The sequence below is a fragment of the Arvicanthis niloticus genome, chromosome 3 (genome assembly GCF_011762505.2).
Source record: "Arvicanthis niloticus isolate mArvNil1 chromosome 3, mArvNil1.pat.X, whole genome shotgun sequence".
NCBI classification, from domain to species: domain Eukaryota; kingdom Metazoa; phylum Chordata; class Mammalia; order Rodentia; family Muridae; genus Arvicanthis; species Arvicanthis niloticus.
Window position 1 is genome coordinate 116,752,124 of NC_047660.1, and position 25,051 is coordinate 116,777,174.

The 25,051-nt window shown below is 37.2% G+C and overlaps 1 protein-coding gene across 28 annotated transcripts in view; it reads right to left on the reverse strand.

Annotated features, from left to right (window-relative positions):
- Window positions 1-25,051, reverse strand: part of Map2 (microtubule associated protein 2) — a 249,074-nt gene that overhangs the window by 43,057 nt on the left and 180,966 nt on the right. For 26 of the 28 annotated variants that reach the window (XM_076931745.1, XM_076931754.1, XM_076931752.1 and 23 more), the window contains one exon: window positions 16,600-16,884. In XM_076931745.1, the coding sequence (XP_076787860.1) occupies window positions 16,600-16,861 (262 nt within the window). In that variant the 5' untranslated portion in view covers window positions 16,862-16,884. Of the gene's footprint in view, window positions 1-11,151; window positions 11,260-16,599; window positions 16,885-25,051 lie in introns of those variants that run through there. The other 2 variants (XM_034497164.1, XM_076931759.1) reach the window with 1 other exon arrangement.

Genomic DNA, 25,051 nt, shown 5'->3' on the forward strand with positions numbered 1-25,051 from the left:
AAATTTACTTCATATGTTTTGAAGAATTTGACTTATTTTTATAATAGTATCATTTAAATTAGAATCCCAAGTACTTGAGTTTTAATTAACTCCCCTAGTTTGAAAATTTTTAAATATTAATTAAAGCCTGCTTTATTTGGGAAAAATAATACAAAAGCACAAGTATCATTAGCTTATGCTATAAAATTATAACTGAACAGTTTAACAGTATTTCAGTCTTTTATGTAGGACTGTATGTTGGTATCAACCAAGAGTTACTTTAATTGTTTATAACATAATGGAACTTGATACATAAAGAATGTATTTATACAAAATAGCCAAAAATAATATTGTGGCCATTTTATTATGAACGGTTTTTAAAACAGTCTTAGAAGAGACAGTGAGGTGAGAACCCAAGGCATGCCTCTGGCCAAGGTAGTCACATTCCTCCTAAACAAAACATACCATATCCTCAGTATTATGTTTCACTGGTGAGCAGTAATTTAGTTTCAGTTTATTTTGGAAAAGAAATCACAGGAGATTTTAATTTTGTTATTTTTGGTTGACAGAAAACTAATTTGGAAATGTACTTTTGGTTCACAATTGGACATAACTTAAGAATGAGGTGATTTGATTTTTCTATACGTTTAATCCTAATTGTTGGAAAATAATTTTAATGTGATCTGAGAAAGCTTGACAAACTTTTACTTTTAAAGGAATTTATCAGGATGAAGGCTCGCAGGAGACAGTTATGCTAGGTTCCTGTCTGCAAGCATAGCAGAGTACTATGAATAGTGTCAGGGGTTGACTCTCATATGGGACCCCTAACAAGTAAAGTGGGGGCTGGCTTGGTCTCTGTTCCCTGCCATTGGATCTCCTCCCCCTAATGGGACTACCTGGATGGCTCTCAGTGGGAGAGAATGTTCCTAGTATTGCTGGAACCAGATGTCCCAGGGTGGGGTGGTAGCCAAGGGAGGCTCCCCCTTTTCTGAGCAGAAGGGAGGAGAACAATGAGGGAGAGATTTGTAAGAGTGGGACTGGGAAGAGATGGGGGGGGGGCTGTGATTGGGATGTAAAGAAAATTAAAAATAAATTATTGGAGGAAAAATTCCGAAAGAGCACAAATGACTTAAAAATAAAGAAAAAAATTTACTCGGAGCTACAGATATAGTGATATGGTGTTCTTCTCACTTGTTTAAGATCTTGGGTGCAATTCTCAGCACCCATTTTTGATAAAAAAAAAATATGCCTTTAAAAGAATAATCTGGTAATATAGGAGTCAATTTTATAACTGGTTTAACTGAAAAACAAAACTAGTTGTTTGGAATATTAATAAATAATAATAGTTTTCAAATAGAAAAGAATATACCTTCTATTTAATATTTCATAGTGTATTTGGGAATATATGACCATGAACAGGAGCTCTGAGAGTTTCATTTGGTTCAGTGAACTTACAATCTTCCTTCAAGGAAGCAAAGGAACGTATCAACAGGATAGCAATTGGAGTTTTCCCTACAGAGTGAGAGATGGCTTTTTCCCAGCAGAAATATGCAATCAGAGCTCTCCTGGGTAGGCTCTGCCACTCCACTGCCTGGCTCCTGGGACAGGAGCAAATCCACTCAGGGTTTGGGTAAGTTCAGGGGAGATTAAGGATAAATGTTCCAAAGAAACACAAAAGATGAAGCATGACAATCATAAAATCAGAATGATAATAAAATTATAAAAACTATGATTTTTATCTGATGTCTATACATATTACTTTCATATATTTAATCATGTATAATATTTTTCCTTCATCCTACATATATACCTAATTGCTTCAGTCCATTTGTCTATCCATCTGCCCACCTATCCACTCACCCAACAACCCATCTATCATATTTTTACCTATTTATGTGATAACTGTTCTTTAGGGTAAGCTATTAAGAAGTTACTAGTATTTAGTATTTGAATGTTAACCTTGTGATATTCTTTAATTTTATCATTAATATCAACATGACAATGAGAGATTTTCCATGCATAATGAAAATAACTTGGCTGGACCTCAGGACATAGCTAAGAAAACATTGTAAGAATAATTTGTAAAAATAATCAAATGAAGAAAGGAAGGAAGGAAGGAAGGAAGGAAGGAAGGAAGGAAGAAAGAACGAACCTAGCTGAGTAGATCTGATTATAAACTGGAAGGAAAACATTACACGTGACCTCCCTGAATCTAATTTATGTTATAGCTTTTTACAAAGTTGTAAAGTTGTTGATTATTGGATCTATCCAATAAATACATCCAATCAGTCCAAAGAACATAGAGGTAATATATTTCTACTTAGGAAAACATTTGAAATACCTCCTTGCTTGAATGCCTGGCTTTGGCTGACAGACAATATATCAGGCTTCTGGCACTTATGAAACATATGTAAATTAACCCTGCACCAGTGTTCTGTGGCACAGCTCAGCATTTTCAGCTGTTCCAGCCCTTTGTTTCCCTCCAGGAGATCATACTCCACCATTGCTAGGGCCTTTTTGTTCCCAGTCTTCATCATGGCAAGATTTTAAAGGCAGGCCCAGGATCTGTGCTTAGCACGCATTGGTTGCTATGATATTAATATATTAAAACCCAGTTAATTAATAAAACTGATGGTGTTGACAATCTGTCTGTAGCTCTGAAAATTCTAAGCTGTTTCTTAAGTAACATTGTTGGTTGACCCAATAAGTGTCTTTGAATATGCAGCCTGTGGATGTGAATCAGGAAGGAGCAGCTGGGCCTTCTCGAACAAGCAACGGTTCACCGGTTAGACTGTGAACACAAAATGCAAGCAATTCGGCATATGCCTGGACACATATTTTTGTCAATTACTTGCAGCTTGTTAAAACTGAACCAAGATGCACCGACGGTAAATTCAACCATATGGATATCAAAACCACTAAGCGTTTCTTCTCTGAAGCATCATGGGTATGATAATGGCGTGTTAAAAGAAATGACAAATAAGTCTACCGTACACTTGGTGAAAAAGGAAAACAAAACAATTTAAGACAGAATGCTCCTGTCAAGAGGGTTTTTCTCAGTTGGGTATGAGATGGTTGCCTAGGAAACCAATGTTAATTGCTGCTGCCACTGCTGCTGGAATATAGTCAACAAGGAAAGCACTGTGTAGTTCCAAGTGCTCTGCTAAACAAACAGCCTCCATAAATTCATCAAGAAGGGGGTGGGGAGAGAAAGATTCCTTGTTTCTTCTTGCTTAATTTGTTGAGTAAATGGCTCTTCTGAAAGTATTTCCTTGAATTAGCTGGTGAGGAAAGCCTTTAAAGAGCAGATTGTTGAAGGATTTTGTTTGTTTGTTTCCCTGGAATCTTTGCATTAATTAAGGAGGCTGGCAGAGTAGTATTCAGATTCCTACAGACATTACATAGCATCACAACAGCTACCCATCTTTGCTCAGCAGCCCTTTCTCTTCATCATTTCTTCTAAAGATATGCTGGTTGAAACAAAGCTCCCATTTTATTGAAGGGGGCAAATGCATTGTAAGAAAGTCAACTTATAAAGCCAGAGACATTTAAGAAAAGAAATCACAGTTGTATGAAGTTCAGGTTTTTTTTTTTTTTTTTTTTTTTTTCTTTTTAAAGGGAGTTTACATTGCATCTGCTGTAAATGCTGTAAGGATGCTGAGCCATTACTGGGAGATACCAAGATGAGACATGGCACCCTGAGCACAACTGTTTTCCAAGTGTTTGCACATAGGGTAATCTTACTGAAGGGTACATTTTGTTTCTCTACTGTCTAATTTTCCCTCAGTGGCCAGAGATTTTTGATCAGTTCTTCTGTGGACACTCATAAAACCTCCTGTTTGATATTCATGTCCAAACAAGTAGAAAGTATGGTTATAGGGAGCGTTCCCCTTCTCTTTTAAAAAAAAATCACGTATATGAAAAAAATTACATGTAGGTGTGTATATTTCTGTGCGTGGGTATGTGCAAATCACAGCATGTGTCCATGGAGGCCAGAGGCATTGGATCCCCTGTAGCAGGAATCAGGGTCAGCTGTGAGTTATCTGATTGGGTCCTGGGAGCTGAGGTCAGGTCCTCTGTAAGAACAGCACACATCCCACTCTTAACTGCTGAACCATTGCTCCATCCCCAAGACTCTCTCCACCTCAACCTATGTGTTCAAATCCATAATCTTACCTAGATTGCTCTTTCACATAATCAAGCACAGTCCTTAGAGATTTGACTGGCATGGCTTTCAAAAATGGCCAAGGAGAAAGGTGTAGCCAACTAAGATAAATACCAGTGACAGGATACTGCAGCCAAAGGATGCTGAAGTATTGAGCCAAAAGTAATTAGACAAGCATAGGTTAGAAGCAGAACCTACTGGGAAGGTTTATTTCTGAATTTAGTTGCCAAGATAAAAATAGAAGGAATAGTATTTGAGCAAAAGACTCATAATTAAGTGACTATGATCCCAATCGAATTTTATACTTACATGTTTTAGCTTCAAGTTTGGGGGACTGATTTCTGGTAACACCATACTTATATATACTTATGTTGCTACTTGAAGTACGTATATTAGAAATCTGATAATTAAGTCGCGTATAATATTTCACTGATCTAAATTAATTGGACAGAAATAAATTTAATAAAGAATTTAATTCCTAAAAATTTTGAACTGCTTTAATTCCAACAAATTAAATATGATCATTTTGTTACTGAGGGAGGGATAATCGCAAATAAGGGATTTAAATGTTCTATGATAAATCTTATCAAAACTTGTACTACTCTTTGCAGATGTTTGAAAACTTGTAGTGTGTTCGTTGCTAGGGATTAACATTCTACACTGTAAAACATCATTAGAAACATTAATGTGAAGATAAATTATTAGTAAAACGGCAAGAACTTGAATAAATCTGCCCTTTAAAAATAACTGTGGAATAAACAAAACATACACGTGTGTATATGTGTATTCCCATCTGCATGTATCAACACTAATTCATACAAGAGTTTCAGGCTTTGTTTCTGTTTGGATGCCATAAGAGGCTGGGGTACCAGGAGTGAAGGTAAGTATTGAATGCTAATAATAATGTCATCCCAAAGGAGATGATATGATAATAAATGGAAAATAATATATATTTTCTTTTTAAAAATAATCACTGGGATGAGATTTTGAAATATAAATTCCCTCTATGTCAGAAACAGTCTTTACCAGTTACCTAACTAAACACAGCTGTTCTCTATTGTATTCTATTCTATAACCTATGCTATAATAATGTGGTTGAAACCATTAAGTTAGTGAACACTTGCTTCTTCTCCCTTGCTTATCCTCAACATAACTTGACCTAGCTTTGGGAGATCTTATATAATGTAAAAATCCCTTTATAGGAAAGTTACTTTGCTCACATATATCACAGAGTACACTCAAACAGTGTACCAGAAGGTAACATGACTTCTTCACAAGTATAGTTTGATTGACTGTTCAATCCCAACAAATTTCTGAGACTGAAGGTACCATCCTCAGCAGGGTGGCAATATTAGACTTTATGTTTCTTTTCCTACTTAAAACTGTGCTCTTGGAAACTCTTTCCAGTTTGCTAACAATTGGCCATAGCTATTACTATACTTATCCCTTGAAAAGGAGGCTGGCAGAAAGATACTGGTGCCTGCACTTTGATGGAGCAGTAGAGTGAAATATGAAAGATAGGATGTCATCAGGGTAGGGATTCTGTAGGAAAGGTGAGTGGGCTTGGCAAGGGAAAAGAAGGTGGAGAGCCTGTGCCCACTGGCACCTCGAAGAAGCTAAGGAGACAGAGGTGAGAAAGGCTTATGTATTTACTTCTGAATTTTGCTTAGGGTAGTTGGGTAGGAAGATGATACTGTAGTTTCTGCTATACTTTATAATTACAGACAGACCTTGATTTAGTATGGGGATCAGAATCTGATGGAAGAGATTTATGGGGCTTCCTGAGGATATGGAAACTCATATTTCCCATGAAACCCTGTGACATTCATAGGAAACTATTTCAATGATGATCAAACAATAGAAACACAGGGTCCTGTTTCTAAGAGTTTATCTAAGACTTCCAGGTTTCTCTGATTTGTTCCCATTCCATTCTCACTGATGAACTATTGATCCCTAACATCTATGGGAACCGCCCATGCCTCCCATCCTTTAAGAGTGTTTTGGGAACATGGAAGAAAAGGTAAAGGAAAAAACTCCCAAGAATCTCAAGAACCCATCTTTGCTTCTTCCCCACTTCTGTTTTGCTATATAATTGGGAAATACAACATGAAGCAAAGGGGTAAATTTACTAGTCTCAATAAAGCTCATAGAAAGAGAAGTTTTAAATACCAGACTACACTAATTAGTGTCTTATCTGAAAATCTGTAGACCATAATAGAAGGGATATCTCAATATTGCAATTAAGACTATATCAATGTTATAATAAAGTACCGTTTGTAAAGCACCTTGTCATAACTGGTTAACTTATTTCCCCTCAGATCTGGTGATGAGGGAGGTCTTGTGCTTACGTAGAGTTTCTGCTTTCCCTTTGTCACACAGGAGACCTGGAGGCATTGTTCCTGAACGCCCAGAAGGCTCAGAACATGTTCTCTCAGTTAAGAAATGCTCAATATTTTTTTTAACATAGTATACAAGGGAAGATATATTTTCTCACTAAAATACACTAAATTCAAATTTGTAAACTGATACTGGTTATAGAGTGCTAATTTATAAGTAACAACCAGAAAGGAGACCTCTGACACCAACAACAGCCAAGTTCCTAATGTACTTGGATCTGATGTACAAGTAAAATGCTGTCCACTGAGAATCTTAAACACTGAATATTTTCTTACAACAGGCTGGTAGGTGACTGCATGGGGGCAGGGGATGACTGCTATCCCAACTAAATGAACTTTCCCACCTAAAATATAATTCTCATAGTGGCTATATCTCAGACTACAAATCTAACCCTTTGCTTCTTATTGAAATAAAGACTCATAAGAATAAGGTGAGAAATGGTCTGAGGACCAATATCTGACATGATTTGTGATCCTGTGTTAACATAGTGTTTTGTTTATTTATTTATTTATTTATTTGTGTGAAAAAGGTCAATTTTTACAACAATTTTGGTGTGTATCTATAGTCCTCGTAATAAGCAAAGGAGGGGTGGAGGAAAAAGAAAGGATAAACTAGTTGTTTTTATATCAACATGTGTGTTGCACTTCATAAAAGCACCATGAACAGCACCCACAGTCAAGGGCCTTTGGCTTTTCACTCCTGGGGATTAAACCCAAGGTCTTGCACATCCAGGCAGTGAGACTACACCGAGCTACATTCCAACCCCTGTTCCAGTCTTTTCAATGTTGTAGTTTCAAATCTTTGCTTTTCAAGCTGAAAATAGTCAATGGCCAATTTTTAAAGGAAGGTGACAAGTTTGGGCTCTCAAATGAGACATGTTCCAAAGGAAAAACATATTCAATCAGTTATTTGACCTTCGGTGGTGCTTATAAAGGAAATAGTGTATACAGCTTACCATATTATCTAAAAAGAAAAGAAAATGATATATTTCAGGATGACCTTCTCCCCTTAAATAACAAGGCAAAATAAGAACATTTAATTGAAAAAATTTTTTTCTTCTCAGGGCAGGTATATGTCTCACATATACCTGTCGTGTTTGCTTAGCACGAACAAGGTCCTAGGCTCATTACTCAGCCCGATCCACAAGCAAAAATTATGTTCCACGAACTCAATGTATAGCTTTTCTCTTTCAAAATAGAAATACTGTTTACTATGCTTACCATTTGAAAGTCATTGTATCGACTCAGAGATGAAACACGGAAAATGGTTTGTTTGCTCAATCATAGTTTGCTCAGGTTATTTTCAAACTCAGGGTAATATGCTTGTAAGCCGGCATTGCTATACTCCTTTAACAGTGCAATTAAACCCACGTCAGAGAACAGACAGTATGCTTCAAAACCCTGGTTCTCCATTTATCAGGATTGAGATTTGCTGTGTTCCTGACCTAGAGTAGCAAACCAATCCTTACCTTACAACCAGAGGACCAAACCAAACCAAACCAAACAACGCCCCCAAACCCCCTAAACCAAACAACAACAACAACAAAATCCAAAAACTAAAACAAAACACTCAAAAAACAAACAAACAAAAAACAAGTCTGTGTTCTAATCTCAAGCTGTTTGGAGGAAATGTTACAGGCCAATGTTACATTGAGTTTAATTTTGCAATGATAAAACAGAGAATTAGTCAGCATCTGCAGGATTCTTATCTGTTAAAAGGCTATGTTTCTCAAAGGTTATTGATCTTAACTTTCAATATTATTTCTAATTCATGAGTTATCTGGTTAGATATGTTACATTCCCAGCCCTCCAATCCTCATTAGAGAAAGTCCTGTCTGGTAACACTTTCCTTACTGGAATACTATAGAGATGATCCCTTTCAATTACCTCTACTGCAATCAACAGCTCTCTCATCTTTACAATGAATCCAGCTTCCTCTCACAGATTCTCAGTTTACTCTTACATTCCCAGTACGTTGTCCCAATTCAGTCTTACAAATGTATCACTCACACTGCAGTATCCGTTTTGAAGCACTAATTTGTCTATGTGATCCCCCCCCAACTTCATATGTGGATTCTCAACCTCTTTCTGCATTAACTAAAATATTTAATAATATCTATACCAGGAAATAAATAGAGGAATATATGTCAAAGGAAGAGAGAAAAAACAACACAGGTTCAAGGCATTTGCAGTCTTAGAATCAAAACTGGTTAATAAGTAACCTTAGTAGATGAATGCTCTTAGCAACATAGAAGCATAGTCTCTGCAGGTGTTTAGGAAAGCTTCACCAGAGAATGAGATCACAGCAGCTCTCTGCAATTACTGGCAGACTTCTAAGACCCTTCTCAAAGGTTTCCCCATTGTGTCTTATAATACTGTTCTAGAATAAAACCCTCACAGTTTGGATGAATACAATGTAACAGTGATACGAAAAGAAGATATTTAGTCCAGTTAGAAGACTGAGGCTGGAGTAACCCGTAAAGGAAGGAGGTCCTCATTTGTCAATACAGTCCTGATCGTTACTTCCAATGTAGACTAAAGTCTCATGTTCTGGCTGCTCTGCTATAAATGCATTGTCCTGGAATTTTTATTCTTCCTCCTTACCTAAGTATAATGCTTTGTGAAATTTTGAGTATTCTTGGAACAAATTTTAAAATCAGACACTTTACTTTCATATTTGTATTATGGTAAACACCTAGCATTTGTATAGTTGTTAAAAGCTGAAGGAGAACCCAATGCATATGCTCTTCTCTCTCTCTTAGCTCAGCAGCTTAGCTAGGTAAGAACTGTATTTTTTATGAGTGTAGCTGAACAGTGTGACTCATTTGCTGAGGGCTGCTACTTGGTGAGCTGGTAGCATGTGGTTCAGTCTTGTCCCTCAAGATTCACAATGCCTGGTCAGATACGGCTGAAAGTGCCAGGGTTTATAAAGCAGTGCCTGTTGTTCTATTCATCCGTTCTTGATATGAATTTTCATATTCCCCCAAGAGCAAATGCTCTGTGTAACATACTAAAGAGCAATGAAGCATGAAGGTACAGGGAGGAAGGGAGAAAGGCTCTTGACATCAAAGCAGAAAATCAGTGTATCTAAATAGCTTGTAGAAGAGAGGGGGTAGCTACTGACTGCCAACTACTCCCCAGCTACTCAAGAACTGAAACAAAAGCAAACTCAAAGCCCAAGTACTTGCCATTCAGTGCCAAATACTTTTCTGATATAAACTAGAAATATTGTCAAATATTTATAGATGCTTGGATAAGTAAACATATCTTCAAGTGATATGTTATTGATTGATGACACATATATTCTCAAGATACCTGAACAATTATTGTTAAAAATTACAGCCACATTTTTCTCCCCCTCCCTTCTTTTCCCTCTCCCTCCTTCTCTCTCTTCTTCTTTTTTTTTTTGTTTTGTGAGAAAAAATTGCAGAAATAGAGCAAATATCAAAAGGTCCTCGCTAATATTAATCAAATCAAAGGTTTGCCAAAAACTAGAATAAATTTCAAAACTGTTACGTCCATTGCTGTTTATTTCTCATATTTATTTTAAACAAAAAGATTTTATGAACTGGTGAGAATTTTTCTCTATATGGAGATTTTTCTAAGCCTCAGAAATTGGAAAGCAATGAAAGAAATCACAATGAGAAAATGTAACAGCAAGTTAGAGATGAGAAAAAATGTCAAGATATTAGAAAGTATATTAGAAAATATAGAATATGGGAAAGTTTGAAAATTATAAAATGTAATTTAATTATATCTGCATTTAATTACACAGACACATCAAGTTGGCATAGACTGTTTTTAGCATAATAGTCTTAGTACTAACTGAAATCCAGTAGAATGGTTTCTTAAGTGTCAATCAGCCAAAGAGACTGACGAAATACTTTTTAAAATATCATTCCTGATGTGGTTCTGTTATTTAATAGAAACCAAGACAAATGAGACGATCCCATTAGATAGGAGGCATTCAGGAACACAACAGGAGTAACCATGTGCAAATAAATCAGCATTTTAAATTATCACATTATATCCTATCAGACAGAATTTTGCTCATCTCAACTCAAAAGTTTGTAGGCATTTAAAATTCCAAAACAATCCTACAATATGTTGAGTCATTGGGTTTAATCGGAACAGTCTCGAGAAACCGATTTTTCCAATATTTTGATTCGGAATTACTGGTTTAAGACAATGTCACCCTGCTGTGACTTTGACTGAGAAGCCCAAAAGATCGACAAACCATCACATGACTCTATATATTTAAATGAAAAACTTTACTCAGGGCTCATCGCTTCCTCTGTTGTGTAAAACATAGACAGCTCTAGCTGGCGTTAACTGGTAATGACAGCTCTAGCTGGCGTTACCTGGTATATACAAGCCCATTCCTTCCCAGGAGCAAGAGACATCATTCTGTAAGACACTGTCCATGGAAGCTGGCCCTGATAGGCTCAGACCCTATAGGCATCAATACAACAAGCCGCACACATCCACACCGGCTTCATCTGGTAGAGACCACGCAGGACAAAGCAAACACAACAGATACAAACCTCGTGGAACTGCCTTAATTAAAAAAGATCCACATCTCCCTCATCCTTTCTAGCCCAAATGCCTAACCTTCATGCGGAAAGGATTGAAAAGATTCCCATTTTCTGGTCTCATCCACCGGTGCTGCCAGGCCGGACGCTTTGCAGCAAGCCTGTGTGTTTTCCTGCAGATCCACCCTTGAATGCTAAGTAACTGCTCTGCACACGCCTCTCTCTCTGCGGAGCTCAGGGAAATGGCAGCCAGAGCAATGAGTGGTTGGCATGGCAACAAGAAGAAGAAAATCTGCAACCTCTTGTATTGTTAGGCCTGCTTGTTTATTTGCCTCGGGGGCCTATGCGGATAGCTTTAGTCATTTTGCTAGAGAAATGGCGCTGAGCTATTTCGCTCTGCGTACATTAGTGTAGTATATACAGTAGGTTGTATTTTAAAAGGGATCTCAGTTTAGAATTGAAGGTAGAAAAAGAGGGTAGCAAAAAGTGGGTTTCAGTTCTCTAAGGCTGAAAGGGAGAATAGAGAAAAGGTTAGAGTTCTTTGCCATTTGCATGTGAGCAATGCCAACTTCCGCCCCTATTATACGTGTTTTCCAGCTCCAATACATAATCTCTGCAACAATAATTTTATGGGTCTGGGTTTGTTTGTTATGAGGCTGCTTGAGTTATAGGGATGTCAAAATGTAGAGGAGGCTATATCACCTCCGGGGTAGGGGGTAGACATGGAAAATACAGCTGAAAATATAGACATGCCTAGGGAAAAAAGGGAATGTGGAGAATGGTTGGGAGTCAGGTAAAGAAATGACCTTTAATTTTTATGTTTACTGCAAATGGTATGCATAGAAAAGTCACTTCATCTGGGGACTTGTTTTCTCCTATTAGAGTTCAAATCCCATGCTGGAGGACAGCTGAAGTCACTCAAGTCTGCTCTTAAAAACTTGCATACTTTGACAACTATAAATATCTTTTTCTTCTCGGCCTCCCTTCAATCTCCACTTTGGAGGAAACTGAGAATCACGCTACGATTCTATGCCATGCTCCAGGAGTGTGAATATAAGTTCTGCAACAGAAATGTGCACTTTGCCTGCCATGGATGGCGGCTGCAGAGGGGCAAGAGAGGATCTCTCTTCTACAAAATAAGAAGCTTGGACCCGGTAGCACATGGTCTCAGGTGATGATTACACTCGAGGAGGGATGGACGTGAAAGCTCGTCTTCTGGATGAACAAAAGCTAATATTTACAAGATTAATTCTTTCAGGCAACAAACAATCAAACAAAACTTAAAACAAAACAATAAAACCTCTACTCTAAAGGAATCTTGAAAGCCTTGCTCAGAAAGTAAATAAATGATAGAGTATACACAAAAATTATGTCTCTTCTTGGAGAAAAGACAATTCAGAATAAAACCAAGTCCCATGGGGTTCCAGTTGTCCTTCTGTGTCCTTGTGTTGGAGGGTTGGGGGAGGGGGAGGTGGAGGAATGGCTTCAGTATCCCTGTATATCAAAATCTGTTGTTCGAGTCCTTATGTTAAATGGTGTAATGTTTGCATAAGGTCTCTGCAATCTGCACATATGTCTTAAATCATCTCTAGACTGCTTATTTTATGGATATGGTATATAAATTCTATGTTAATAATTGGTATACTGCATTATGTAAGAAACAGTGACTAGCAGGAAAACACTATTATTCTATCCAAACACAATTCCTTTCAAATTTGTTTAATTCACAGTTGTCTCTGGTAGTGGTTGAATAGCTAAGGAAAACAGACTACAGTTTTGCAAGCATCCCTTGAGGAACAAAGAGGAATCGGAGACTTTTCCATCCCTAGAGAGATAATGGTGTTCAAAAAAATGTGAGGAATGCAGAATTAATACGCACTTTGCAGATCTGGCTTTTATAATTATATTAAGATGATTTCATAATTGTATTCAGCAAGGGTGAGATCCAATGCCATAGACAACAGAATGTAAGATGAAGTGACAATCAGGGACATTGTCAAGTCACGAGCACACTGCGTATGGAAACTGTGTCTCCACATCCTTAAAACGTCACTTGAAAGGTACAAAGAAACAAACCCCACCCATCTTTCTATGGGCTTGCCTTTACATTGTATGACAGGAGACAACAGCTAACAAATATAAAGAATAAGATATAAATATATAAAGAATATAAAATAATATAATATAAAATAAAAAATATAAAGAATAAGAATGAGCTCCTTGGTCCTTCTTGAAACGGTGACCTCCAAATATAACACTAGTTCCCATCAGGTCACGACCTTCAAAGCATAGCATTTAAAAAATGTCATATTTGGGATTTGAGAGGATTTGCTTATACAGGTAATGATTTGCAACACACATTATCTATAGATCATTAGTGATAAAAGTTATCATTTTACTAATCTGCTTTGAGAGAAGCAAACTGCATATTCGTTCATCATTGGAGCATTCTTTGTAAGTATAAGGAAAACAGTTTTACATTTTTTTTCTAGAGCTTTCCATGCTTGCACATCCTAGGGATTTAATAATTGGCCTGTTATTTTTAGAAGGAAGTTAGTTTAAAAATCACACCATAGTTTGGTTGAAAACATCACTATGGCAACCCACAGATGAGGATGTACCACCTCTGTCACTGTGAGCATACATATGAATGCTTAGAAATCATCTTTTCCAAGGTAACATAAGAAAGACTAATTTAACACATGTTGAGATGCTTCCACAGAAAACACTGGATGTTCCTGACACTACTGCTTGAAAGAAACACCTGTGAGTTGGATTTAATTTATATTATTTTCTCAAGGAAGCTGGCAAGGACACATTGACCTGACAAGTAGACCTTTCTGATGCTGTTAGATACTTCTTTAAGACCACCAAACAAATAGGAGATGAAATGAAACAAGTTGTACCTGGCTTTAACAAGCACGCTATATACAGAGAATACAGTGCATTGTATTGCTCCATGGTAGTCAATAGGGGTCATGTGTTGAGCATCCAAGAGACAGAACTAACCAGGCGTGGTGGCTTATACCTGTCATTCGTAGCACCTGGGAAGCTGAGGCAAGAGGAAAACCTTGACGTTAAAGAGAGTCTGGACTATACAGTGAGTTCCAGACCAGCTTGGTCTACAGAGTGATACCCTCTCCTCAAAAACAAAACAAAACAAAAAAAACCAAAACAACAGCAACAGCAACACCCAAGGTCTCCAAAAATCAAGCAATAAAAGTATAATTTTCAAATTAATTTGTAAAAGACTGTCTTTGAATTAGCCTATTCATTCAACCACTGGCCCAACACATGGTTATTGAACACTGAAGTTGTTAAGCCAGGGTCTGCAGAATACAAAAAAGTTCTTGGCCTGTGCCATTATCCTTTTCCTTCCTCCAAACCCTGATGCTGCAGCTTGTCCTCATTCCTTATGCCTCAAATCTATCAAAGTCCTTTCACTGCAGAATCCTACCTCAGCAAGTTTCAATGTATTCAGCTAAAGATAAAATGGTCCTCGTTCAAGAGCGTCTCCACCACTGCCACCCACAATGGTGGTAACTAACAGATACTATGTCTTGCAGCACTGCCTTTGTACATTTTGCTGTATTTGTATAACCCTCACTGGACCCATGAAAGGCAAGCATATTTTTATTTCACTTTCAATCATAATTTTTTTAATAAGATGTATGTCCTCTTGGAGCACTACACAGTTTTTTAATTTTCTGGGTTAGTCAAGGTACTGCCAGCTTCTTTTCTGATTGTCATGGAATTCTGTATGGCCCTGGCTTTGCATCAGAGCAACTGCAGAAGATTCAGTATAGTGGAGAAGATATGCAATCTTTAAGAGGGATACAGTGTGTGCTAATGTTGAAACACACAGAACTATCACAAGCTGATGGTTTATGCAGTGTTTGACAGAAGCTGAGTTACCCTGTAATTCATTGACCATCTATACTCTCTTGCCATATTCCTGTGAATTTAGGAAGATTTGTCCTAAGTAAATACAAGCCCTTTTCAACTCTGCCTTTCTAGACTTCTCATTTCACATTTGACACCGTGTGATTTGTATCCAAATTAATTTACATAGAGATCATATGCCATAAGAACCTCTGCTCTATAGAGTCTGGGCACAAGATTTTGTATGGAAGCTAATGTAACCCTTAGTATGTACAAAGTACTACTAAAACACTACCTACTAAATGTGTGTCTTAAAAATTTATACTATATATTTTTATTTTCTTCTGTCATTTAAAATGTCTCTACTACTTCCTCAATAAAATCAAACATGCATATGTATGCATATCTATACACCCATAAACATATACCCACACACACGTAAATTTATATACGTGCATACCTACACATACTTATAATTTGTACCATGCTGCGTATGTATAATATTGATTAAACCCCCATCCCTTACACATAAGGTGTTTTGGCCAGAGTGTATAGCAAATAAGCATCAGAGTCTAATTGTAGGGGTGCAAAAACCAACCTTCAAATAAGTAAGGGATGATTTTGAAGGGGGCAGTGCTTTATTTTACTACTTGTAATTTGTCCAGTCTTTTAAAGAAATAAGTCCTCGTCTGTAAGCTCAAATACACAAAATTCTGAATTACAGAAAAAGGGAAATGATGAGCAGAATGTCATACTGTAAAGTAATGTTGTTCTATGTCATTAATGCTCTATACTTATGGAGTCATTTAGGATGGTCAGTGTTAATACTTTTAAAACAGGCACTCAATAGTAAGAGATACTGGGGCTGGAGAGATGGCTCAGTAGTTTAGAGCACTGGTTGCTCTTCCAGGTTTTATACCCAGAACCCACATGGTGGCTCACAACCATCTGATAACTCTAGTCTCAGGGAATCCAATGTTCCCTTCTGGCTACTACAGGTGCTGCCTGCATGTGGCATACAAACATATATGCAGGCAGAATATCCATAAATATAAAATAAATAGAATTAGCTCTATTACATTTTTTTGTTTAGCCTCTGTGTATTGTGCTTTGGAAAGCTGAGACTTGTGAAAGTGTCCCCATATTTGAACATGCATGTTCATCTCTCCTTTCTTCTTTCCTTCTCCCCTGTTTCTTTGGAGGGCTGATAAGGTCACAGTCCTCTCTACCTTAAAAAGAAATATGCTTCTTATGAATCTGTTGAACTCACCCAGGCCCAATGTCTCTCATAAGAAGAAAACATTGAGATTTCTTTTTCTCCCAGTAGGCTAAAATACTGACAGTTTATAGTGAAATATGCATACACTGAGCATTTTTCCTATAAAGATTGGGGTGGTAAAAATTGAAGGGGGGGGCAGGAGGGCGGGAGTTGGGCGGGGGAGGTGTTCGAGGAGAGCAAGACTGCCTCCAAGTTGGGGGAGTAAAGCTAACTGCCACAGTGTATGGTGCTTGCCTACTAGGGTGCCTATTTCTCCTGACTGGATTCCAATCCTTGCAGAGTGAAAGGACCAGCTGCTGTAGATTAATTCACTGTCAGAGTAACCTGACTACAAAGCACAAAGATGTCCTTGTGGCCCTTAGTTACCTGCTGTTTCTCTGTCAGCTGAGGTCAGCTCTCCGTTGATCCCGTTCTCTTTGGTATCTGAATAGGTGCCCTGTGACCCGTGCTCCCCAAAGGCACCTTCCTCCTCTTCTCTGTATGGAAATCCATTGGCGCTGCGGCTCAGCCCTTCCCCTGCCCCACCCTGGTCCTTCATCTCTGGAGAGTGAGGGTGTGCAGCTGCCTCAGTGAGTGAGGCCGATGTCCAGTGTGGTGCCTTTCCTTCATCTTTCCGCTCCTCGGCCATCCTTCAGATCTTTGTACTGTCTCCTGCAGATAGAATGTATGCATGTTAGTTATCACTTTGGGGAAATCTAAAAGCACTAGTAGCAAGGTTGGGACAATTTGAGGCCCAATCAGTGGCTTGCTGTATTGATAACTGTTCTAAAAACAAAACAAAACAAAACAAAAACAAAAAAACAAAAAAACAAAAAACAAAAAAACCCCCCAAAACAAAACTAGTTACATTGTTTTTGTTTGTTTGTTTTGAAAGCATTTCTGGAATGCTCCAAAAAAATTACATATTCTCTTTAAAAAAAAAAACAATCATACTTCAGGACAAGTCTTAACCGACGTCTTTTACATACAGTTTGAATATTCAGTGGTAGCTAATGACTGATTTGCTGTGGGAATCAGCAGTGTGAGAAAACTGAGTTAGAAGAGGGTAGGAAGAGGAACAACTGGAGGAGGAAATACCACACTCTCAGACATCACTCAACTACCCTTTAAAAACAACTTCAAGGGAGCCTAGAAGAGAACATGGTCAGCATTTTCATTTCAACAGCATGCAAGTCAAACCAATTAGATGTTTGGTGAGTATTTTGATGCAAGAAATGATAGTTATTGACTAAATTATCCAACAAATATTTTTATTGGATATTTTATTTACATTTCAGATGTTATCCTCTTTCCCTATAGCCCCCCATAAGCCCCCATCCCATCCCCTCTCCTCCTTTTTGCTTTTATACCATTTTAATTACATGCAAGTATTAATGTCAGTTCTAGGCTGAGGAACTAGCAATACAATAGATGCAAATAGTCAAGGAACAAGCAAGACAATAAACACAAATAGTCAAAGAACAAGCAAGGCAATAAACATAGTCCCGTGATCACTCCTGTGGTCACTATTTCTAAGGGCTTATCAGGATGACCAAAATATCTGAGCCTACTTCCCTGTCCTAGTCAAAGTCATTTTCATGTCTGAAGCCTACTTCTTTGTTCTAGCCTAAGATTTAGATTCCTACCTGAAATTACTTCTTTGTTCTAGACTAAGATTTAGATTCCTGCCTGAAATCACTTCTTTTTTTTTCTTTTGTCTTTTTTTTTTATTGGATATTTTATTTACACTACATTCCCTTTCCCCACTTTCCCTCCGTAGAACTCCCTATCCCATCTCCTCTCCTTCTTTTTGCTTTTATATCATTTTGATTACATGCATGTATTATGGTCAGTTCTAGGTTGAGGGTCTAGCAATATAATAGATGCGAATAGTCAAGGAATAAGCAATACAATAAAGACAAATAGTCAAAGAAAAAGCAAGGCATTAAACCCAATTATGTGAATACTCCTGTGATCACTGTTTCTAATGGCTTATCAGGATGACCAAAGTATCTGAGCCTACTTTCCCATCCTAGCCCAAGGTCATTTTCATGTCTGAAGCCTACTTCCTTGTTCTAGCCTAAAACTTAGATTCCTGTCTGAAATTACTTCTTTGTTCTAATCTAATATTTAGGTTCCTGCCTGAGATTACTTCTTTGTTCTAGCCTGAGATTTAAATTCCCACCTGAAATTACTTCTTTGTTCTAGTCTAATGTCAGATTCCTGCCTGAAGCCTACTTCCTTGTCCTTGGCCAATTATCATATTACTGCCAAGCAGCCGATTTTCTTGTCCTTGGCCCATGTCAGATTCTTGCCAAGCAGCCCTGAAGGCTCTCCGCCTCTCCCCCCCCCCTTTTTTTTTTTCCATAAACAAGACTGAGCCTGTCTTAGGTCATTCTGACAAGAATGCCTTCCTTACCCATCATGGAATATGCATTATCAAAAGCACTTATGTCTTAGGTTATTACAGCTCTGTGCAGAATCTTACCTGTCCTTGGCTTGCTGGCTTTGTTAATTTAATAACTCTGTCTGGGGGTCCATTTTCAGGTTCAAGCTATGTCTGAAATCACTTCTTTTCCAACAAATATTTTTAACCTACTTATATTTTAAGGGGGTCTGATATCCTTTTATAAACACAAATTTTGCAGGAAAAATATGGTGTTAGAATTGTACTCTATGTAATCATCATACTACTAAAGTAAGAGCTGAAGATGCTACGTCATTGACATGAGTGAGGAGGCTGTGAATTATAGCAAGGAAGGTTCATTGTGGAGGAGGCATTTTCTTAACCTTATGTGAATGGCAGATACTGTGTGACTTTCTCTTACATGAGGATGCTACTAAATTTAGAGAGGCAATGACAGATGATTCACTCCTCCGTTTGGAAAATAGTTACCAATGATATAGTCTTATTGATGGCTTTTCAGAACAGATGAAACATACATAATGACTGTTTCTAGTGGAAACAAAAAACACTTGCAAAGACTTCCAGAAAAAAAAAAAAAAAAAAAAAAAAAAAAAAAAAGAGAAAGATTAGGGGGACTCGATTTTGTTCCACTATGTGTTTAGAGATCCCACATACAATTTAAAATGTTATAGAAGCAAGTTGTCTTACCAGATTTACAAGAAGGACTTGTTTCTGAATTTATATTTACTTATTATTCATATGTATTCACAGGCATGTGTCAGGTTGTATATGTGGATGTCAGAAGACAGCTTTATGGAGTTGGGTCCTCTCCTTCCACCTTTTGAAGGTTCTGGGGACTGAACTCACATTGTCAAGCAGGCATCATTAGATAGCAAGCACTTTCACTTGCTGAGGTATCTCACAGGTCCTGCTTTTGAATTTCAATGCCTCTGTTTGCTTCCTATGCTTCCCCCCTCTATCAAAAAGAATGAGACAAGCTCACTCATCTTAGCTAATTACAACATCAAAGTGGCTCCAAATTTGTTTCCAAATGTATTCTGTTCATCTTTCACAAAATCATACTTAAGCAACATACAAAGAGCTTAGCTTTAAAAACATGGAGGGACTTAAAAATAAATCATGAACATCTCTACATCACCCACCATTGCAAAGAACTTCATGTACCTAAGGGTTTCTCCAACAATTCCTAATTTGACTGATAACAAAATTAATTGAAACACTAGTAGTTACATTTGTTGTGAGTATAATTATGCTAGCACTGATTGTACCACCAGTCATTACATGTAACAATTTAAGCTAGTTTTTATACAATTCCTGGTGCAATGACAGGAGCTTGAATACTTGGTCAAGTACCTGAGTGAGAGTTACTTGCAAATCTGTCCTGAGCTCTTATGAATGTCTGAAGAAGCACCTGAGAGGCATGGTAAAGGTCTGAGAATGGAACCTGATGGTAAGGACAGACCCTCAGGTCTAACTTCCCCCTGGTGTATATATGAGAAACTAAGTATGTGCATTTTACAAATGTGATCCAGCAATGTTCACCCCATCCCATTCTGCACTGTGCACCAGCCAAATAGCAAAGTACCAGATATAAGAATCTAAGCACTGTTGTTTTTAAATTGTCATGGTATCTTCATCTTAGGTTCAAGTAGCCACCTCTGGATACAGACTTGCTTTCCATAGCACCCTAGTCTTTGTGTGCCTCAAAGTCTTTTACTATTTCTGGTCAATATTTCCATATGCTTCTGTGGCACAGTCTATTTTTGGCTTGTGTGCAGAGTAAACAGTCAATACAAAAAAATCCTTACATAAAAAAGTCTGGGCTTTGAGTCTTTTTGAAAACTAGATAGGATTTGTGTTTTATGATACTTTTAGATAAGTAAAGAAGTAGATAATATAGAGTTTCTACAAACTCAGCTTATAATTTTTTCCAATTCTGAACATCTTTCATGAATGAAACATTTATTACAGTCCATAAAACAGTATTAATCCATTATTAGCTAGAATCTATAGTGTAGATTACTGTGATGGCTATTCCTGGTTGTCAACTTGACTACATCTGGTTAACTACAATTCAGAAATGGAGAGCACACCTGTGATCCAGATCATGAGGCTGGAAGGCATAGATTTCTGAGCTGGATTTTGACATGGAGATCTTGAGGCATAGTGGTCATGAAAAGCTTAGGCACTGGCAAGGTAGTACCTACTTTTAATCCCAGGAGACTGAAGGAAGCAGATCTTTGAGTTCAAGGTCACCCTGGGACAAATCAAGCATTAGATCCAGGTGTGCTGGTACATACCTTTAATCTGGGCCACCCCTTCTGCTGGAGGCCTACATAGGGACATTGGAAAAAGGAAGATTCCCTCTTCTTCGACCGCTTGCACTTACTTGGCCAGCACGTCTGCTAGAACCTACTTCTACAGAAGAGCAGTTTAAACAACTAGACCTGTGGGTCTGAGCAACTATTAGATTCTTGGATTTCCCATTCACAGCTGCGCATTGTTGGGTTAGTTGGGCTATAGACTAAGTCATTACAATAAATTCCTTTAATATATAGAGAGACTCCATAAGTTCTGTGATGTTAGAAAATCTTGACCAATACAATTACTCAATATTATTTTTTGTTTGCCTGCTTCAGGGTTGTAGCCAACACACTATAATACATTTAATTTTTATATCTAAGTTCACCTAAGACTTTGACCTCCAGGGTTGAAAAGTACTATTCAAATCAATCACACAATTAAATCATAGACAAAGTGCTCAAATAACTGGAGTAGGTGCTAGACCACACAAATGAGAGCTTGAAGATTTCTTTCCTCTGTTGTTTGGTACTTTCATTTCATGATGATATACAAAGTTTCAAAAATTGGCCAGGAGCTGTTTCCTGAATGAATGGATATATATATATATATATATATATAATATATATATATATATATATATCGCATATCTAAGAGGATCTCGAAACAACAAATTTAATAAATTTGTATTATTTGTTCAACTCTGGGAATTAAAAATTTCCTTATCTTTAAAATATTTTTCTTTAAAAAATTTAGAAATTAAGTTTAATTTAGAAACAAAAACACACTGATTTGTGAATATTAGTGGTTTTCAACCTTCCTAATGCTGTGACCCTTTAATACAGTTCCTCATGTTGTGCTGACAGGCAACCATAAAATGATTTTGTTGCTACTTCATAACTAATTTTGCTATTGTTAAAATTGTAATGCAGATATGTGATATGTAGACTACCTTGTATGTGACCCCAAAGGAGTCGTGACCCACAGATTCACAACCACTAGTGTACATGCATTTGTCTTTGTATAGGTGTGCACACCTAAGTCTAAGTCTAATGGCCATACAGTCTAGAAGACAGCATCAGATCCTTTGGAAGTAGAATTATAGGTAGTTGTGAACTACACAGTATAGGTGCTGAGATCCAAACGTGGGTCTTTTGTAAAAGCACACTTTTGCACTTAAAAAAAAAAAAAAAAACCCAAACCAACCAAACAATACCCACTCACTGATAGCTCCAGTACCCCTGGGAGTCCTTGATGGTCCTAGGAAATACAACAGTATGAAAATTCACAACTCACAGATAAATTTGACTATGCCTCATCCCTCATTCCCAGGACTCTGGAACAAATTTCTCATTGAACAAAACCTCTGATCTTTAACTAATAGACCAATAACTAAACTGACAGTGTGCTTATTAGTGTTCATCTACCTCAAAGATTGATATCATTTGTTCTTAAGGGGTTACACATATACAAAATAAATAGCTGAGTGTTTAATGATTTAAACTTTTGGATTAAAAAAAATGAATGAAAACTAATTTTGGAGGGAGGGCTACCTAACACACTGATTTCATTTAATCCTACAGTCTCAAGTGAATCAAGACCTTGCCTACAAAGCATTACCTGACTAAAAGACAACCTGCAGGTTCTTCTGAAGTGTATGTAGTCTAACCATCTATTAAGCATTATTCATTGCTGTGCTGACACTACTGTGGCAGGAAGTATGGATGGAAATGGATGTTGCTGCTTTGAGGGAAAAGCTTCTTACATCAAAGGAGATGCTATTGGACCATGCTCACTCATAACCACAACTGATTATTAAAACACCACTCATAGGGTGAATCATTTTACGTCAATTTCTAATGACAGTTTTGGGGTCACATTTGTATTTTTGTGACATGTTGACAAGGGTGAACTTGCAATGGCTAATCTTGACTGTTAACTTGACGCACTTGGAAAAATGAGACTTTAGTTGAGAAACTGCCTTTGTAAAGCTGACCTGTGGGTATGCCTGTGGGACATCTTGATCGGTACTTGATGAAGGAGTGTCAAGCCCATGGTAAACAGTGAAACCCTTGTGGTAGGTGGACCTACACTGTGTGAAAAAGTAGAGCAACAAAGGCCAATCAAGCCAGTAAGCAGCGTTCCTCCATGTTTTCTGCTTCCACCTGTTTCAGTCTCTAAGTCCTGCTTTTGATGGTGGACTATAAGGTATAAGGTGAAATAACGCCTTTCCATCCCAAGTTGCTTTTGGTCAGTGATTTATCATAGCAAGAAAAATCAACTTATGGTAGCAAGGAAATACCTCAAAGACAAACATAAATACTATTGACAAAGTTAAGTCACGACTTTAAGGCATCTGCACTCCAATTTTCAGTTACTTAGGCTTTTAAAATATCTGACATATTAATTGATATGTGTGCCCTTGGAGAGTAATTTTGTAGCTTATGATTACACTATGATTGCTCATTATCAGTACTTTCACTTAATAGATTTTACCATATCAGTATTACCTTACAAATTAAAACACTTATTTTAATGTTTTTCTAGGCTTACGGTTATAATACTCTTTTTCAAAACTTGAGCAGTTTGCTTGAGCATCAGTCTAGATGTGTAAAAGAATACACATCTTTGTGTTTGTGAGAAAAAGAATTAGAGCTGACCACAGGCAGTCCAAAAGTCTGTCTCCAAAGATGAGAAATTACTGTTCGAATATTGTGTTTTATTACACAATTGACCCAGGTATTAAGGATCTCCACAATGACATAACTTGCATTGAAGTTTTGAAATGAAAGATCTTATCCTACTTTTTGTTTATTTCTGATAGTTTGTAGTCTAGCAGACAAGCTGAACCTTCTCACATTCCCCATGTCAGGGGTTCAATGTTTCCCCTCTAGCATTCTGCAATTCTAAGTTATTGCTATTGGCTCTTTATTATAAGTAATTGGTAACATTTATCAAATTTTCTTAGAAATTAAGTAGGAGCTATATCATAAGGAAATAATTATTGTCATATTACCATTACCTTCTAATATTTTGCTTTAAGGAATAGTTTTTATGAGAAAGTTGCATTCATGTATACAAAGCAAAACATCCAGAGGTCTCTATAAATTGGCTAAGTTTTAGAAGCTATGTTTAGTGTTTCCCATAACTTCAGTTAATTCAGTCATTCTGGATTTCTGACGGGGTTGAAGACCCATAGTCTCATAGCCAATCCTGGCTATTTACTTTGAGAGAAAAGATCTGAGTAGATAGTTTTCAGCTGACATTCATTCTAAAGCCAAAAAAAAAAAAAAAAAAAAAAAAAAAAAAAAAAAAAAAAAAAAAAAAGCCAGGATCAAAAGTAAGCGTTTTAGTTAGAAGAGATGATAGAGGTTCTGGTTATTCAATAGAATGATGGACTGGGTATTGGGACTATCTTGTACCTCACTGGTACAATTAGGAATAAATATGCTCTAATTGTATTTTGAGAGAAAAGTTTTACTTTAACAGGAAGAGTGATATGTAGGAGGAGCTAAGTGGGAAGGAGTATTGAGAGGAAGAGATGGAGTAAGGAGAGGAGATGAAGGAGAGGAGAAGGTAGGTAATGAGAGAGAGAAAGAGAGAGGGGGCATGGAGGCAGATGTTCACAGGTCTCCACCAGTCAAAGATAGTTTTTATATCTAGGTTGGGTATTGGGTTACGCTTCCGATTGAGCATTACCAAACTTATAAATCCTTTGATTAACATTTTTAAAAAATTGTATAAAAGCAAAAAGGAAAGGGGGGCATGGGACAGGGGTTTTCTAGGGAGGGGAAATGGGGAAAGTGGATGGCATCTTAAATGTAAATAAAATAAAATAAGAAAAAAAAAAGAAATGTTATGAATCAAGTAGACCTAATAAACATCTATAGACTATTTCACCCCCCCAAAAGAAGCAAAACAAAATCAATTAGTCTCTTCTATGTAAAAACATGTATAAAGCGGTAATATTTTGATTGTTCAGATAGATTATACATGAGTATACTCTAGCAGAAAAGTATGTTTTCTAGAATAATTTAATTTTAAAATATATTTTTGTTCATATTTCTTGGAATATTCTTTTAATCATTTCTACACAAATATTGCTGATGG